The 17,556-nt window shown below is 40.9% G+C and overlaps 1 protein-coding gene across 2 annotated transcripts; it reads right to left on the bottom strand.

Annotated features, from left to right (window-relative positions):
* Positions 1-1,253: 1,253 nt before the first annotated feature.
* Positions 1,254-10,931, bottom strand: FST (follistatin). 2 transcript variants are annotated; one of them, XM_040339335.1, is made up of 6 exons: positions 10,129-10,929; positions 6,806-6,997; positions 5,392-5,610; positions 4,954-5,178; positions 2,439-2,669; positions 1,254-1,729 (listed from the first exon to the last, which is right to left on the bottom strand). In XM_040339335.1, exons 1-6 carry the CDS (start codon positions 10,211-10,213, stop codon positions 1,647-1,649), a joined length of 1,035 nt encoding a protein of 344 aa, XP_040195269.1. In that variant the 5' UTR covers positions 10,214-10,929; the 3' UTR covers positions 1,254-1,646. The 2 variants fall into 2 exon arrangements, with proteins under 2 accessions (XP_040195269.1, XP_040195274.1); XM_040339340.1 differs by lacking the exon at positions 1,254-1,729 and adding an exon at positions 1,931-2,010 and having other exon boundaries at positions 10,129-10,931.
* Positions 10,932-17,556: the final 6,625 nt, after the last annotated feature.

Below are 17,556 nucleotides of genomic sequence, written 5' to 3'. Positions count from 1 at the left end.
GGACAAGTTAACAAATAAGGTCCATCTGTCTAGACCACTTATTCTCAACCAGTTGTACAGGGTGGGCAATTTATATGGAACCAGATGGGTGGTGACCATGGCGGCCATTTTGAAGTCAGTCATTTTGAATCTAACTTTTGTTTTTGGTGTATCCATATAAATGGCCCACCCTGTACTTTTAACATGGAGTACTTCCATTGGGTTTAGAGGATACTTCTTTTTTCCAGAGTCAATTCACCAAAACAGTTTAGAGATTTAGCATGTAATACATTATAAAAAATGATTATCATGAGTAAGTCGTTTAAAAACAAATGCCTTTGACCATAGATTAAGGGGTATATATTTTAATAAACTTGAGATTCTCTGGTGTAGACCACAGGTAGGTCAGTCGAATAAAATTAGAGGATTCCGTTTTGGGAAAATACTGATTGGCTGAATCGACCCCTATGCAGTCAACTCCCATTACACAGGAGTCTCACTCTTCCTTTTGGAGTATACTATTATTTTACTTCATGCAGGATTATCCAGATGAAGACGGACTCCTACTGCTGCAATGGGAGCTTAAAAGTCAGAAACTTCTGCAGAGACATCTCATCCTTGAAGTCTCCAAGAAAATAGAAAAGTCAATGGGTGATTCATCACACAAGTATCTGCCCATAACAGAAACCCTAGTTTTTTGTGGACTAAACCTCTAAAAGACAACCTTCCCCTATTAACCAATACTAATATATATTTATTGCAGCCTCTTTTGGTCAGTCAAGGTCCTTGTAAACAAAACCCAAAGAATGTATGTACAAGAGAAAAAGATAAAAACCCAATAAATAAAACATAGCAGAACTGACATGCAAATGTGATCAAGAAAGAAAACGGAAAAAAACAGGAATCGGCACAGTTCTTCAAGACCGGGAGCACTGCACTGCCCTGTCCTATCATTCCCTGAGCCAGGGGCATGGTGATGGGCAAGGCAGTGCAGTGGCCTCTGTCCTGCAGAGCTTTGCCAAGTCTTGCTGTGTAACTTTAGTTTATAGAGACGACAGCTATGGTCAGTTGTAAGGAATGGAATTACAAGAGAGAAAAAAATAATAAGCTGAACTTTACAAGCAAAAGGCATCTCACAATAAATAACACTGCTCTCCCTTTGACGAATATATTTTCTTCAAAACAAGGTGTACAGTCAAACAGACATTTTATGTATAAATTATAAAACATGACACTGTATAAATAAATGTCTACCCGACTCAACTATATGTATACTTTTTTCTTCTTCAAAATAAATAAGCATACACCTATGTACAGTATGGACATTAAAGGGCCAGTCCACCCAAAACTGATATTTCAATTTTGTGTAGAAGCCAGGGGGGGCGAAATCACCTTTCCAGCTTCTTGTACCTTTCTTGGATTCCACTGTTGAGATTCCTGCACTCATGACCATAAATGCCTGTTGTGGCCATGATGAAAACTCCCCCTGTACCTCAGGAAGACTCAATGAATACTAAAGAATGCAGAAGATCTCCCCACTGGAGCCACAACGAGATATAAAAAGACATTAGGCAATCCAGCCCACCAAAAACCCACCCATAACTGAAATATCAGTTTTGGGCAGACAGCCCCTTTAATCCTTGCCCGGAAAGGCTGTTCCAACAGTTTTACCAGTGGACGGAAGATAGAGAGACGCTGTTGTAGTCTGGATCCTCTTCTTCATCCTCTTCCTCCGGTTCTTCATTAATGGCTATATAGGGGAATATAGGGGAGCTGTTGTTTAAATAAGGACAACAACAGCGCAGAAGCTCAGTGCATGATTTTTGTTTGTTTTTTTGTTTTTGTTCTGAACAGCCAGAATACAGCATTGCATTGTATGTGACTTGTAGTGATAAGCCTCACGGCATCTCTATAATATAATACTTGTTCATTTCTGTTTGTGTTTTTTTTATTTTTTTTTATTAATCTATGAAGTCTTAACTGCAGCAAGTTCTGAAGGACCTCAATGGATCGGGCTTTTATTGCAGGTTCCTGTAAATCAGACAAAAAGCGCTCTGGTGTTCTAGGTGTACTGCCTGTGTCTTCAAAGAGTTAGTAGTAAGGGTGCCCACTGCGTAAAGTGACGCATGGAGCGACTTTTTCTACCGAAGTTTGGAGTTAGGTCACTCAAAAGCGTTAATGAAGCAAATCAGCGAAGCACATAGAAGCAAAATTAGAAGAATAGAAGGAAAGATATTCTCAGGCAACCCCCTTATAAATAATTTCATTTTGTTTTTGCAGTTTTTTTTTGTTTTCCTGCATAAGAGGCAATCATAGTCTGGCAAGGCCCCTCCAATGATAGAAATGGAGCAGGATAAATAGCTAGCATTGGTGCTGGTGTCCAATTCTTTCTAGTCCTCATTAGGGAGGGGTTGCCTTTAGAAATCTTTTTTTTGTTTGTTTGCAGCTAAGTCACTTACAGTTGCAAGATCCGTTGTGTTTGACTTCCAAAAGTATTCCCAAGGAGCAGGCTGCCTGTTTCATGGCGCACTCGCTTGGGTAGGTGGTGTTATCACTGGCACAAACGGCTTCATCAGACTTGCTGTTTGGACAGGTATCGTCACACGCGGCGCAGCGTCCTCTGCCCACTCTACTGTCCCATAGACATTTCTTGCTCATGCTGCAATGGATGTCTTCACATGACTTAGCTTCTGGAAAGAGTAATGAAGCAGATGTTAGAATAATCTACCAGGACAAAGGCAATGTCAGACCATAATGAACTGCTGCATGGCTGCACTAGTGCCCTTTGCAGAGCTGCACTCTTGAGTTCAGCTCCTACGTGGGCCTTATATGCATGTTTCTAATTGTTTTGCCTTTTTTTATGCAGATATGAAAACGCCCATATGTCAGCAAATGATAATGTTTTCCAGCTACATTACTGTGTTTTTGTCCCATAGAACCAACAGCCTTTCATTGGGTAAAAAAAAAAACTCCTGCAGTTGTAAGCCTCGTACACACGACCGAGGAACTCGACGGGCGAAACACATCGTTTTGCTCGTCGAGTTCCTTGTTAGGCTGTCGAGGAACTCGACAAGGCAAGTTTCTCCATTCCCGTCGAGGAAATATAGAACATGCTCTCTTTTTGTCTCGTCGAGTTTCTCGACAGTTTCCTCGACGAAAATGTACACACGACCGGTTTCCTCGGCAAAAAAATATCTCCCAGCAAGTTTCTTGCTGGTTTTTGCCGAGAAACTCGGTCGTGTGTACGAGGCCTTATTTGTTCATTTTAATATCCTTACGACATGCTGGGGGGAATTTACTAAAACTGGCGCTCACAGAATCTGGTGCAGCTGTGCATAGTAACCAATCAGCTTCTAACTTCAGCTTGTTCAATTAAGTTTTGAAAATAGAATCTAAAAGCTGATTGGTTTCTTTACTCAGCTGCACCAGATTCTGTGTGTGCCAGTTTTAGTAAATCACCCACCATCTTTCTAACATAATTTTAATTTGAAAAACAATTATTTGTTGGAAATATAAATGTTGTTTAGTAAATCTCCCACCATCTAGCTAACATAATTTTAATTGGCAAAACAAATATTTGTTGAAATTGATTTTTTGGGTGAACCTCCACTTCAATTTTGTTTTTAAATCTCCCACCAACTATCTAACATATATTTAATTTGCAAACAATCATATGTTGGAATAACATATTTTTCATTTGAAATAAAATTATTTGTTGGAAATATAAATGTCGTTTCTCAGTTTGATCTCAACTTGGCCAACCTGTACAAATTTTCATATCAATTTCTTTATAACAAAAAAAAAACCTGCTAAATATGACAGTTTAACTGTATATTATTAGGAGTTGTTGTTTTTGACTGTCATTATCTTCTTCAGTAATACATTGGCTGAAAAAAACTTTGTCACTAATATCATATCAAAATCCTAAAAGGTCAGTCCAGCCAAAAAATGATATTTGAGAGTTTGGTGGATTACGTCGGTATAAGCCACCTTCTACAGCAGGGATCCTCAAACTACGGCCCTCCAGCTGTTGCGGAACTACACATCCCATGAGGCATTGTAAAACTCTGACATTCACAGACATGACTAGACATGATGGGAATTGTAGTTCCTGAACAACTGGAGGGCCATAGTTTGTAAATCCATGTTCTACAGCCTCTACGACAAGGTTTCTCAACCAGGGTTCCATGGGACCCTAGGGTTCCTCCAGAGGTTGCTATGGGTTCCTTGAGCAATGAGTTATCTGTAAGGGGATAATTCTTCTCAATGACCACAAGTTGAAGAAGCATTGTTCCCTCTGATCATCACATTAATGTATCATGAGTTGTAGATATAATATTTTTTAGCAGGGTGTTCCCTCATACCGAAAAAGTTACTTCAAGGGTTCCTCCTGGCTGAAAAGGTTGAAAAAGACTGGTCTACTATCTCTCTAACATTCTGCAGCTGGAATCTTTCCATTAAATTTCCGGGTCTAAACTGCTTTTCCCATTGGATTCCCAGTATATTTTTTAATAGAGAGCACAACAGAATAGGATAGGTATACCGAGAACTTCAGGGTGTGCAGAATCAAGTCGGGAATTGTGGTCAATATTGGAAGTGGGTGACTCAGCCAACCTATAACTGAAATAATACTTGTGAAATTACCCTTTGAAAATGTAGTTTGTTGAATAAATAAACACTTGGGATGTATTATTAACCAGGGGGCGGACGGGGACATCACAGGAACCCATAGCAATCAGAGAAATTAGTCAGAAAGAAGCTTTCATTGGCAATCTGTCCTTTGTTCTGTTCCATAAGCCCATCTAAATTAATATATCTGCCTTGAAGCTGCAGTACTTGCATGCTTAAAGAACATGTCCTATGTAGGAAGATATTACGGGATGATCTGTAGGATCTTGTGTCTTTGCCTCAAGCTGGGATTTAGGACAAGTGTAATTCAAGATGAGTTGCAGGCAACACGAATCCAATACTCACTGATGCATTTTCCCTCATACGCCAGTCCAATAGATCTGCCTAGCAGGCAGGTGGCCTTCCTCAAGTGACATGCACTGGCATAGGTGATGCCATCATTGCCGCACAAGTACTGGTCAGACGATGTGGGTTCCGGACAGTTGAGGTGGCACGTCACACAATAGGCATTATTGGTCTGATCCACCACGCAGGTGGACGTCCCGGGACATAACACGTCTCTGCAGGTTTCTGAAACAAACACAGGGGAGACAGTGATCAGTGAGAGCTCCACTGCAAGGCATCACTGCTAACACCAGAAAATTCATAGAATTACTGAACAGAGGGGTCTTATAATTAATTGCAGGGCTTTATATTAATATACATATACATTCCCCTAGACATGCTTTTGGATGCCCACATGGTGGACTACCATGGTATGGTAGATCTGGGACTTGCACGTACTTTTGCATTTGCCTTGGTATTGCACATCCAGTTCGGGCACTCCTTTACATTTGGCCTTGAGTAGGGCACATTCGTCCTTGTAGGTCTTTCCATCCAGGCCACAGACGGGGCCCTTCCAGGTGATGTTGGAGCAGTCTGGGGCGCACACACAGCGTGGCTTGTTCTTCTTGTTCATCTTACATTTCTTTCCGGGACCACAGTCAACATTCTCGCATGTCTCTGGGAATGGACGCACAATGTTAGCCAAGAGTTTAGCTGGGCTTTCTCTACTCTCTAAAGGCACAACATACAACTCCTACCAAACTCCACAAATACATAAGAGTTTATTGTACCTCGATGCTTGATATAAAGTCTATCTATCTATCTATCTATCTATCTATCTATCTATCTATCTATCTATCTATCTATCTATCTATCTATCTATATCTATCTGCATGTAACAATAAAAAATGCATATATTTATGAAAATGTATTATTTTAAGTAAAATTGTAGTTTCCCACTAACAAAGCATAACACATGATTTTCAAAAGAGGTAGCAAAAGTTCCTCCAGAAAGCCAAATCAAAATTGAGTGCAGATGTCTCCTCCAAATCTCTAGGTGGCCACATACTCCAACCTGCAGTGCAACCCCAGACCACAGCTTCTCAGGTATGGGTCTGTGTGTGTGTACTGTTTATTATTGTGTGAGTGTGTGTATATATATATATATATATATATATATATATATATATATATATATATATATATATATATATATATATATATATATTTATACCCTGTATAAGTGTACGTATGGGTGTGAGTGGGAAGAATAGAAAAGTCTGAGCATCTATACATTAATGACTGTGGTTAGATCTGTGGGAACCAAATCCCCCACCCCAACCCAATATTTTACATAGACAATACCTTTTTTTTAACCCATTATGTGATGCTACACAAAGACATACATGCATGTGCACAAATGTGACTTTTAAATTAACAAGGTCATGAACATTTCCAAATTCCAATATTATAAAATATTATGATGGTATGCTATGATAAAAAAAATATTAGGCAAAAATAGTAATAAAAAATTACTGTAATGCTAATAATAATTAAAAAGATATACTTAAATAATACAAAATAAAGCTAATAATGATAAACATTATTGTATGCAAAAAATATATATACAATAATGCTAGTCATAATAATAAGATATAAAATAAAAATATGCAATGATGTTAATAAAATACAATAATATATAAAAATATAATAATAATGAAAAAAGTTGTCTGCAAAAAATAATACCAAAAATATATCAATTAAAAAAAATATATATATATATATATATATATATACAATATTGATAGTAATATGCAAATAATATGACTAACAATAAATTCAATGAGCAATGAGGATGAGGTGGGGGTTCTACCTTTGCAGGGGATGCAATGTGGCGCCCCCCCATTGAAGATCATCCATTTGAAGAGGGTACTGTTGGGTACATCTTCCTCCGTCCACGAGGTGCCCAGCCTCCCAGTCTTGCAGCACTCATCCTTGGTCAGATCCATCCTGTAGAGGACCTGGCAGCGGCCGTTCTTGGATTGCTGAAGCCAGCAGTTCCCAGCTGGAAGACACACATAGAGGGGGCCATAGCGTCAATGAGCAGCAGACCCAACACATGTGATCTTCCCCTCCACTACTCTGTTTACTCTGATCTGTAATGTTTCCTAACCCTCAGCAGTAACACTAGCCGGGATTAACCCCTTGTGCCCACCGGCACCTAACCTCTTACATTCCTCTGCATCCCCCGTGCGTCAATCCCCAGCTCACTCTCTCTAGCACTGTCACTATGTTGCAATCTGAGTGGGCTTCAAAGTCTTTCCATTCTTTCCAAACATCCTATTCTGCAGCCTTCCTTTTAGGAACGGAAATCACTTAGAAAAAAAAGGGTGAAACACTAAGAGGGGAATTTACTAAAGATCACCACACACGTTACAATCTGATTGTACAATCTCTGTTAGATCTACCAACAAGTATATAGTACAACGACCTGCCTGATAGTATAGAAATGTATTGGATAGCTTAGGTAGGTCCTCCTATTACATAATGTTGGCAGTTCTATGGCTAGGCTCACGTCTATGTGTGTTTAGTGTGTTTGCTGAAGCGCAGAAACACAAGACAATCCATTGAACATTATTTCCTATGAGCCCTGTTTACATCTATAGTTTCCTGTTGTGTGTTTTTGGAATAGGTGTAGGGACTTTTTCACATGCAGGATGGTGTGTTTTTGGCTCCATAGACTTAAATAGAAAAGCATGAAAAAGACATGTGCATGCGTTTTTTGGTAGAATTTTGTGTAGTGTCCTACAAAATAAAGAAACCCACAAAAAACACAAGAAGCATGAAAATGCATTCAAAACGCGTAAAAATGCATTCCAAATGCATCTGAAAGGCACACGCACAGGTGTGAGCCTAGCCTTAAGTTAATTTTACTGAGTATGGTGAGACTGTAGCGTGTCCGGAGCCTAGGACTGGACCAGACAGAATGTGGGGAAGCTGTGCAAGGCAACCAATAATTTTCTATTTCATTTTCAAAGTGTAACAGGACTAGCTGAAGCTAGAAGCTGATTGGTTGCAACGCACAGCTGCTCCAGTTTTTGCATAATAATAATATAGAAGATAAAGTAATAGACAGTAAGGGGGAAGAGGATAAAGTATAAGAAAAAAAAAGATAGGAGGACAAGGTATAGGGAAATAACGTGTAGGAGAATAAAGTAACTTGTATTGCGAAAACGCTCGTAAACCGTGTTACTCGCAATCCGAGGCAATACAGTAGAAAGTAAAGTGCAAGAGAATAAAGTTGATTTTACAGAGCTAGTATGGAGCCTAGGACTGGAGCCACCAGAATGTGGAGCAGCTGCGCATAGCAACCAATCAGCTACTAGCTTTCATTTCCAAAGTGTAAGGGAACCAGCTGAAGCTAGGAGCTGATTGGATGCCATGCACAGCAACTACAGTTTTTGTAAATACCCCCCCCCCCCCCCCCCCCCGGAAAATAAAATAGAGCATACATTACTAGACAGTAAAGCAGAAAAGGATAAAGTATAAGAAAATAAAGTATAGGAGTAAAATGTATAGGACAATAAAGTATAGGAGGGTAAAGTATATGAGGATAATGTATAGGAAAGTAAAGTGTAAGAGAATAAAGTTGATTTTACAGAGCTAGTATGGTTTGATTGTAACGTGTGGTGCGCACGGCAACCAATCATCTTCTATCATTCATTTTCAACGTGTAACGGAACCAGCTGAAGCCAGGAGCTGATTGGTTGCCATGCGCAGCAACTCCAGTTTTCTGTAAACCCCCCCCTCCCCCTTGGAAAATAAAATAGAACATAAAGTAATAGACAGTAAAGCAGACAAGTATACACTCTAGGAAAATAAAGTATAAGAGAATAATGTAAATGAAAATAAAGTGTAAGAGAAAAAAGTTGCTTTTACAGGGCTAGTATGGTCCGATTGTAATGTTCCATAGCAACCAATAAGCTTATTCTCCAGTTTTCTGTAAACCCCCCCAGGAAAATAAAATAGAACATAAGGTAATAGACAGTAAAGCAGGAGATGATAACGTATAGGAGAATAATGTAAAGGTAAAAAAAGTATAAGAGACTAATGTAGAGAAAAATAAAGTATAAGGAAAGTAACATGTAAGAGTATTAGCTATAAGAAAATAAGGTAGAAGAGAATAAAGTTGAAGAGTATAGATGAGAATAACGTATAAGACAATAAAGTAGAAAGGTATAAAGTAGAGTAGAATAATGTAGAAGGGAATAAAGTAAAGAGATATAAAAGTAGAGGAGAATAAAACAGAAAGATATAAAATAGAGGAAAATAAAGTAGAAAGGTATAAAGTAGAGGACAATAAAGTAGAAATGTATAAAGTAGAAAGGTATAAAGTAGAGGAGAATAAAGTAGAAAGGTATAAAGTAGAGGAGAATAAAGTAGGAAATTTATAAAGCAGAGGAGAATAAAGTAGAAAGGTATAAAATAGAGGAGAATAAAGTAGAAAGGTATAAAATAGAGGAGAATAAAGTAGAAAGGTATAAAGTAGAAAGGTAGACAGTAGAGGAGAATAAAGTAGAAAGGTATAAAATAGAGGAGAATAAAGTAGAAAGGTATAAAATAGAGGAGAACAAAGTAGAAAGGTATAAAAGTAGAATAGCAAGTAGAAGAGAATGTGATAAAAGAAAATACAGCAGGATAAGATAAAGTAAAAAATAAAGTAAAGTAAAAAAAAAAAGGCAAAATAAGATAAAGTAGCAGAGTATTAGATATAATTAAATAAAGCACATAAATAAATAAAATATAAAAATAAATAAAGTAAAGAAATACTAAACAGAAGAAAACAGAAGTATAAAGGGAGAGATCTAGGTGGAAGAAGATACAGTAAAATAGATACTGATGTTAGATAAGGATCACTAGGAAGGACTTCCATCGCCCCATTGATAAATCTGGCTACAATTTCCATACTATGTAGCAAGGGATAAATAGAAACGTTCGCGATCTCCCGAGCCCAGACCAGACGACCGATAAGAAAACTTTCCAATCCAGTTGCACACCGAGGTCCTGTCAGTGGATTTCAGTCCCTGTAAGTTTTGTGTGTTTTTTTTTTCTGCTCCTCCAAAGAAGTAACAAGTGAAATCCCTTCCTCTGGCTGCCATCCCACCCCACATTGTAAAAAAAGCCGGCCGATCTTACCGTGCACGATGTGATCTTCCATGTAATGACAGAGGCAGAGGGTGAGGAGGACAAGCAAGCCCGGGCGGATTCTCTGATTTAACATCCTGGGATTTATGTTGCTGCTGCTGCTGCTGGGGAGAAGTCGGGTGGAAGAGACACGCTTGCTGCGGCGATCGCTCTATTGAATGAACGTCGGGGCTATGCAGTCTCTCTTTAAATCTATAAGGGGGTCTTAGCTGTCTGCGGTGGGCGGTCTCCCGATGTGTGTGTGAGTGTTTGGGGGGTGGAGATCCTTCTTCTTCTTCTTTTTTTTTTTTCTGTAGTTGAGAAATTCAGAGTGAATCAGGTGACACGGTGTACCTTCCGCGCTCCCTGTAGCACCAATGGCCGGGAGGTGTCCTTCCAATCTGGCTGCTTGCTGAGTGCCAGGAGGAGCGCCCAGCGGAGCGCCCGAGACACGAGGAGCCGCTAAATCCCCGGAGCGATAATAAAGCGCAACTTCAACCTTATGGGACTTTTCTCAGAAAAAAAAAAAAAAAAAAAAGTTTGGACAACGTAGGCGGTCTCCTTCCAAGATTGCCCCCCTAGATAATGAACTTCTATAGGGCCACTTTATTAAAGCCTGCTATTCTTCCCCCCCTCCCTGGTTGGCGGAGAACATTTGTTGGCAGCCCTCAATGAAACTGAGTAGGCGATATTTCCTTTTATACAGAACGATTACTTAACGGAAAATGGGGATTGTTGGAGTCAAAGGCTTGCCCCCTGTACAATGTCTATTCTTCTCCTTCTCCTGGCTCAGACAGTCAAGTATGCAGACAGATTAGCCGCACATTCGCAGGTCACTGGGATTTGTCGCTCTACACCCCCCCCTCCCCCCCCCCCCTTGTCCCCTTTTTCTCTCTGCGGCATAACTCTGCGATAACAGATTTCTTTCCACCAACTGCACAGATAGGAGGACTAATCTGTGCAGAATGCTCCCGTTACAATGGTGGCGGAGATACAGGCGTGCTAATATTAGAAGACAGTTGTTTGGGTGCCCCCCCCCCCCATCATGCACCCCCCCACTTCTCATGCATCCCCCCCACTTCTCATGCACCCCCCCCCCCACTTCTCATTAGGCACCACCTGCAGGCACACATGAAAGCAGACTGGTAAATGACTGACCCCTCTGCACCCCCCCTACACCCCCCTCTCCTCTCCTCATCAGCCTCTTATACTTCTGGGACACTTTGCTCACTTCTCAAAAAGCTGCATGCATCCCTCTCACTTTTCTTCCTCCTCCTCCCCTCTCATAGATCTGTATAGGAGGTGGGACAGCGCCCTCTGGAGGGCAAAAACAGCACAGGGGGGGGGGGGGGCTAGATTCTAGTGAGTTGAATCTTATATTTCTCTGATGTGCTACCTTTTGGTCTGTTTTAAAAGGCTAAGGTTCACCTTTGAAAAAAACAAAAATGGACATATTTTTGCAAGGAAAAAAATGTGCACTTATTATTATTATTAATATTAAAGCAGAGATCCACCCATTTAGAAGTCAGCAGCTGCAAAAAGCATAGCTGCTGACTTTCATTGATCAGACACTCACCTGTCCCATGGTCCCATTATTAATAATGAAAAACGTGTTGCACTATTAATATAAGGCCCCTTTTACATGGGCTGTCCGATCAGGTCCACCTGTTGGGGGAAAAAAAATGCACATATTTTTGCAAGGAAAAAAAATGTGCACTTAATATTATTATTATTATTATTATTATTATTATTATTATTATTATTATTGTTGTTATTAAAGCAGAGTTCCACCCATTTAAAGGTCAGCAGCTACAAAAAGCGTAGCTGCTGACTTTCATTAAAGTGGAGGTTCACCCAAAAACTTAGGGCCAGATCCACAGCCAGCCGCCGTAACTTAAAAATTCCCATTTAAGTTACACTGCCGGAAAATTTCTACCTAATTGCCCGGTCCACAAATCACTTACCTAGAAATTTTCGGCTGTGTAACTTAAATCCGGCCGGCGCAAGGCGTTCCTATTCAAATGGGGCAAGTCCCATTTAAATTAGGCGCGCTCCCGCGCCGGACGTACTGCGCATGCTCCCGACGTCATTTTCCCGACGTGCTTTGCACGCTTTTACGTTACGCCGAGTTTTGTGAATCGCGCCGGGTAAAAAAAGTTGCGTCTGGGAAAAAAAAAGTTACGGCAGGCAAAAAAAAAATAAAAATAAAAAAAAAACAGCGTCGCGAGAAAGAAGGGTCTACTTTTACAAGGTGTAAACAGTTTACACTTTGTAAAAGCAGCCCTAATTTTACACATGCAACTTAAAACTTACGGAGTAAAAACGAAGCTGAAAAGCTTCGTGGATCTCCGTAAGTGCTAATTTGCATACCCGAAGCGGCATTTCGACGAGAAATGCCCCCAGCGGCAGATGCGGTACTGCATCCTTAGATCCGGCAGTGTAAGTCCCTTACACATGTCGGATCTTCTGCCTATCTATTGGAAACTGATTCTGTGGATCAGTTCCAAAGATAGAAACAGGGATACGCAGGCGGAACAGCAGATCCGCCTGCGTATCTCTTTTGAGGATCTGTCCCTAAATTTTTAACATTAGATTCATGCGCATTTTATCAAGGGGAATCGGGTATTTTTTTTAAAATCGAAGCAGTACTTACCGTTTTAGAGAGCGATCTTCTCCGCCGCTTCCGGGTATGGTCTTCGGGACTGGGCGTTCCTATTTGATTGACAGGCTTCCGACGGTCGCATCTATCGCGTCACAAGTAGCCGATAGAAGCCGAACGTCGGTGCGGCTCTATACGGCGCCTGCGCACCGACGTTCGGCTACTTTCGGAAAATCATGACGCGATGTATGCGACCGTCGGAAGCCTGTCGGAAAACTGTCAATCAAATAGGAATGCCCAGTCCCGCAGCCCATACCCGGAAGCGGCGAAGAAGATCGCTCTCTAAAAACGGTAAGTACTGCTTTGATTTTAAAAAAACTACCCGATTCCCCTTGACAAAATGACCATCAATCTAATGTTAAAAATTTAGTTTTCGGGTGAACCTCCACTTTAATCATGAAAAACGTGTTTCACTATCAATATAAGGCCCCTTTTACATGGGCTGTCCGATCAGGTCCACCTGTTGGAAAAAAAAAAATGCACATATTTTTGCAAGGAAAAAAAATGTGCACTTATTATTATTATTATTATTATTATTATTATTGTTATTAAAGCAGAGTTCCACCCATTTAAAGGTCAGCAGCTACAAAAAGCACAGCTGCTGACTTTTATTAATCAGACACTCACCTGTCCCACGGTCCCAGGAAAATAATATAGAAGATAAAGTAATAGACAGTAAAGGGGAAGAGGATAAAGTATAAGAAAAAAAAAAAGGATAAGAGGACAATGTATAGGGAAATAAAGTGTAGAAGTAGCTTGTATTGCGAAACGCTCGTTAACAGCGTTACTGCCAATCCGAGGTATTACTGTAGTGTTTGGAAAATTAAATTTCTCTGACGTGCTACCTTTTGGTCTGTTATAGGCTAGGTTCACCTTTGAAAAAAAAAATGCACATATTTTTGGCATGGAAAAAATGGGCATTTTGTATTATCATAAATAATGAAAAAAGTGTTGCACTATAATAATAATAATAATAATAATAATAATAATAATAATAATAATAATAATAAGTGCACATTTTTTCCTTGCAAAAATATGTGCATTTTGTGGACCTGATTGGACAGCCCATGTAAAAGGGCCTATATTGATAGTGCAACATGTTTTTCATTATTAATAATAATAATAATAATAATAATCATTTTGTTAATAATAATAATAAGGCCCACTATCAATATAAGACCTATTTTACATGGGTTGTCCAATCAGGTCCGCCTGTTGAAAAAAATAAAAAGGAACATATTTTTGCAAGGAAAAAAATGTGCACATATTATTATTATTATTATTATTATTAATAATAATAATAATAATAATGAAAAACATGTTGCGCTATCAATATAATATAATGTAAAACATGGGCTGTCCGATCAGGTCCGCCTGTTGAAAAAAAAAAAAAATGCACATGTTTTTGCAAGTAAAAAACTGTGCACTTATTTTAATTATTATTACTATTATTATTATTATTATTATTATTATTATTAATAAAGCGGAGATCCACCCATTTAAAAGTCAGCAACTACAAAAAGTGTAGCTGCTGACTTTTAATAATCGGACACTCACCTGTCCCACGGTCCAGTGATGCGGGCGCACAAAGCCTCGGTCCTCTCCCCTCCCATCTCTCCGTGGCGCCGGCATTCTAACTGTGGGCGCCCAGCTGTGACTTTACAGCCGGGCACGCACTGCGCATTCGCGAGCCGCGCTGCGAATGGCTGGGCAATCTTGTGGATCTGATCGGACCCTTCAGTCTCCCCTATGGAGCGGCGGATGTCAGCGGTGAGATGTCCGCTGACATCCGCTCTTGATCCAGATGCAAAATCCAGATGGATAGCGGTCCTATTTTTTACATCCGTCTGGTGGAAACAGACAGGCGGTCCATTTTTACCCGATTTTCCCATAGAGGAGAGCCTGCGAATGGGTTCGTCTCCACTCGGCACAGTGAGCGGACATTGACCTGTCATCTGCCTGCTCAGCAGAGATCAGCGGAGAGATTTTTTAAATAATTTTGTGCTATAAACACAAAAGAAATTTAAATTTTGATTTTATTTTTTTTAATATTTTTTACTTTCTGCTATAAAACATATCCAATAATTAAAAAAAATAAATAAACGTATTTCTTCATCAATTTAGGCCAACATGTTTTGGTAACAAAATTCCAATAAGTGTATATTGATTGGTTAACGCAAACGTCATAGGGCCAGATCCACAGAGCGAGTACGCCAGCGTATCTACTGAAACGCCTGCGTACTTTCAAATTACCCGCGTCGTATCTTTAGTTTGAATCCTCAAACCAACATACGACGGCATCTGGGTTAGATCAAAACAGGCGTACAGCTTCGTACGCCTTCGGATCGTAGATGCAATACTTCGGCGTCCGCTGGGTGGAGTTCGCATCGTTTTCCGCGTTGGGTATGCAAATTAGCTATTTCCGACGATCCACGAACGTACGCGCGGTCGACGCATTCTTTTACGTCGTCTCTAGTCGGCTTTTTCCGGCGTATAGTTAAAGCCCGTGTTTTGCGGCGTATAGTTAGATTTGCCATGTTAAGTATGGCCGTCGCTCCCGCGTTTAATTTGATTTTTTTTTTGCGTAAGTCGTCCGTGAATCGGGATGGACGTAATTCACGTCTATGTTAAAAAAAAATGACATCCCAGCGACGTCATTTAGCGCAATGCACGGCGGGAAATTTCGGGACGGCGCATGCGCAGTTCATTCGGCGCGGGGTCGCGCTTCATTTAAATGAAAAACGCCCCCTAATCGCCGATTTGAATTCCGCCGCCAGAGATAGACTACGCCGCCGTAACTTACGGCGCAAAATCTTTAAGGATCCGATTAAAACCAGGTAAGGTACGGCGGCGTAGCGTATCTCTCTTACGCTGCGCGGGTGCAGATCTCTGTGGATCTGCCCCATAGAGTCTACAAACTATGGGATATATTTATGGAATTTTTGAATACTAATAATGGAGGCAATTGGCGACTTATAGCGGGGCTGCGATATTGCGGCAAACTATCGGACACTTTTGACACTTTGTGGGAACCAGTGACTTATACAGACCGATTCTAGTCCCTGCTTTGCAGAGACACAAGATTCTCCATTCCCCCTATCAGAACTGAGGGTAAGTCTTGTTTACATAGGCATATCTAAGTTCTCTGTGTTTTACCAATGATCGGCAGGTGCCGGAAGGACAGCGAGTCCCTGGGATCGGCAGATCGGCTTCTGCTTTGAATTATCACAGCAGAAGCGTCCCATGCGCCCCCTACAGGCAGAAGTGCAGGATCACGTATATATATATACATGGTCCTGCGCACAGCTGCCGCCCTGTAGCAGTAAAAGGGCTATAGGGCGGTCAGCAAGTGGTTATTAAAGCTGCTTCTACAGGAGTTTTGCCTGTAAAAGCAGCTCAATATGTATGTGTCCATTCACATTAGGATGAATGCAGGCATATTTTAAACTCAACGTTTAGAGGCATTTTTGAGAGTTTTCTGGCAGAGAAAAAAATGCTAAATGCTCCTAAAGGTTCCTAAACACATCCACAGAAATGCACTATATGAGCGTTTTTTTCTGCCAAGGGAACTGGTGTTTTTTTAAGCCCAATGTACATGGACCCTGAAAGCTTATTATTATATCTGCTCAACAAGTGCTAAAAAACAAAACAAAAGGAAACAATTGATTTTCTGTGTTTTCTCTTAGAGCCCATTCACACATGGGCGACACGTCAGGGGCGACAGCCGCCTGACAAGTCGCGTCCCACTCTGTTCAATAGAACCGTTCTTGTACGACTTTGGGGGCGACTCGGGGCGACTTGCATTGACATGCCGAGTCGCCCCCAAAGTCGTGCCGCCCCTGTGTGAATGGGCTCTTAGGCTAGAGATACAGTATGTATCCAGCACACCAGGGAACTCAATAAAAGGGTCCAACGCAGGGGCGGACTGACCATTGAGTCACTCGGGCACTGCCCGAGGGCCCCATGCCACTAGGGGGCCCCATCAGGGTTGCCAGGCTCAGTAAAACCAGGGACAGTATGTAAAAATCTGTGTTTTTATTAGATCTGTCCCTGATATGTCCGAAACTGACATGCTTTTAATGTGAATATCCCAAGATTTTAGCTGCCCTGCCTCTGCACTGCCTCCTGGCGTGGTGGCCATCTGTAAGCCAGAGGGGCCCCATAATCTTCTATTGCCCGGGGCCCCATGAGTTGTCAGTCCGCCCCTGGTCCAACGTTTTATTAAATGGTCACATCACAGCAGCAGATCACAACGTTTAAGAGCCACACAGCTATCTAATGCTGTGATGTGATCATTTCATACATCGTTTGACCTTTTTATGGAGTTCCCAGGTGTGCTGGCGACATACACTATATTGCCAAAAGTATTAGGATGCTTGCTGTTACACACACATGAACTTTAATGACATCCCAGTCTTAGTCCGTAGGGTTCAGTATTGAGTTGGCCCATCCTTTGCAGCTATAACAGCTTCAACTGTTCTGGGAAGGCTGTCCACAAGGTTTAGGAGTGTGTCTTTGGGAATGTTTGACCATTCTTCCAGAAGTGCATTTGTGAGGTCAGGCACTGATATTGGACGAGAAAGCCTGGCTCGCAGTCTCTGATTTAATTCATCCCAAAGGTGTTCTACCGGGTTGAGGTCAGGACTCTGCACAGGCCAGTCAAGTTCCTCCATCCCAAGCTCACTGATCCATGTCTTTATGGACCTTGCTTTGTGCACTGGTCCAAATCATTTGATGGAGGAAGGATTATGGTGTGGGGTTGTTTTTCAGGGGTTGGGCTT

The sequence above is a fragment of the Rana temporaria genome, chromosome 1 (genome assembly GCF_905171775.1).
Source record: "Rana temporaria chromosome 1, aRanTem1.1, whole genome shotgun sequence".
NCBI lineage: Eukaryota > Metazoa > Chordata > Amphibia > Anura > Ranidae > Rana > Rana temporaria.
Note: the sequence above shows the minus strand (reverse complement) of the source record. Positions and strands in the feature narration are given on the sequence as shown.

Bases quoted from the DNA above. Each gene is read 5' to 3' on its own strand.
- FST (XM_040339335.1), bottom strand. From the start codon at position 10,213: ATGTTAAATCAGAGAATCCGCCCGGGCTTGCTTGTCCTCCTCACCCTC. The intron at 5,611-6,805 runs GTAGAACCCCCA...GTCCATTCCCAG, and splicing joins ACATTGCATCCCCTGCAAAG to AGACATGCGAGAATGTTGAC. The intron at 2,670-4,953 runs GTGAGTATTGGA...TACTCTTTCCAG, and splicing joins GTATGAGGGAAAATGCATCA to AAGCTAAGTCATGTGAAGAC.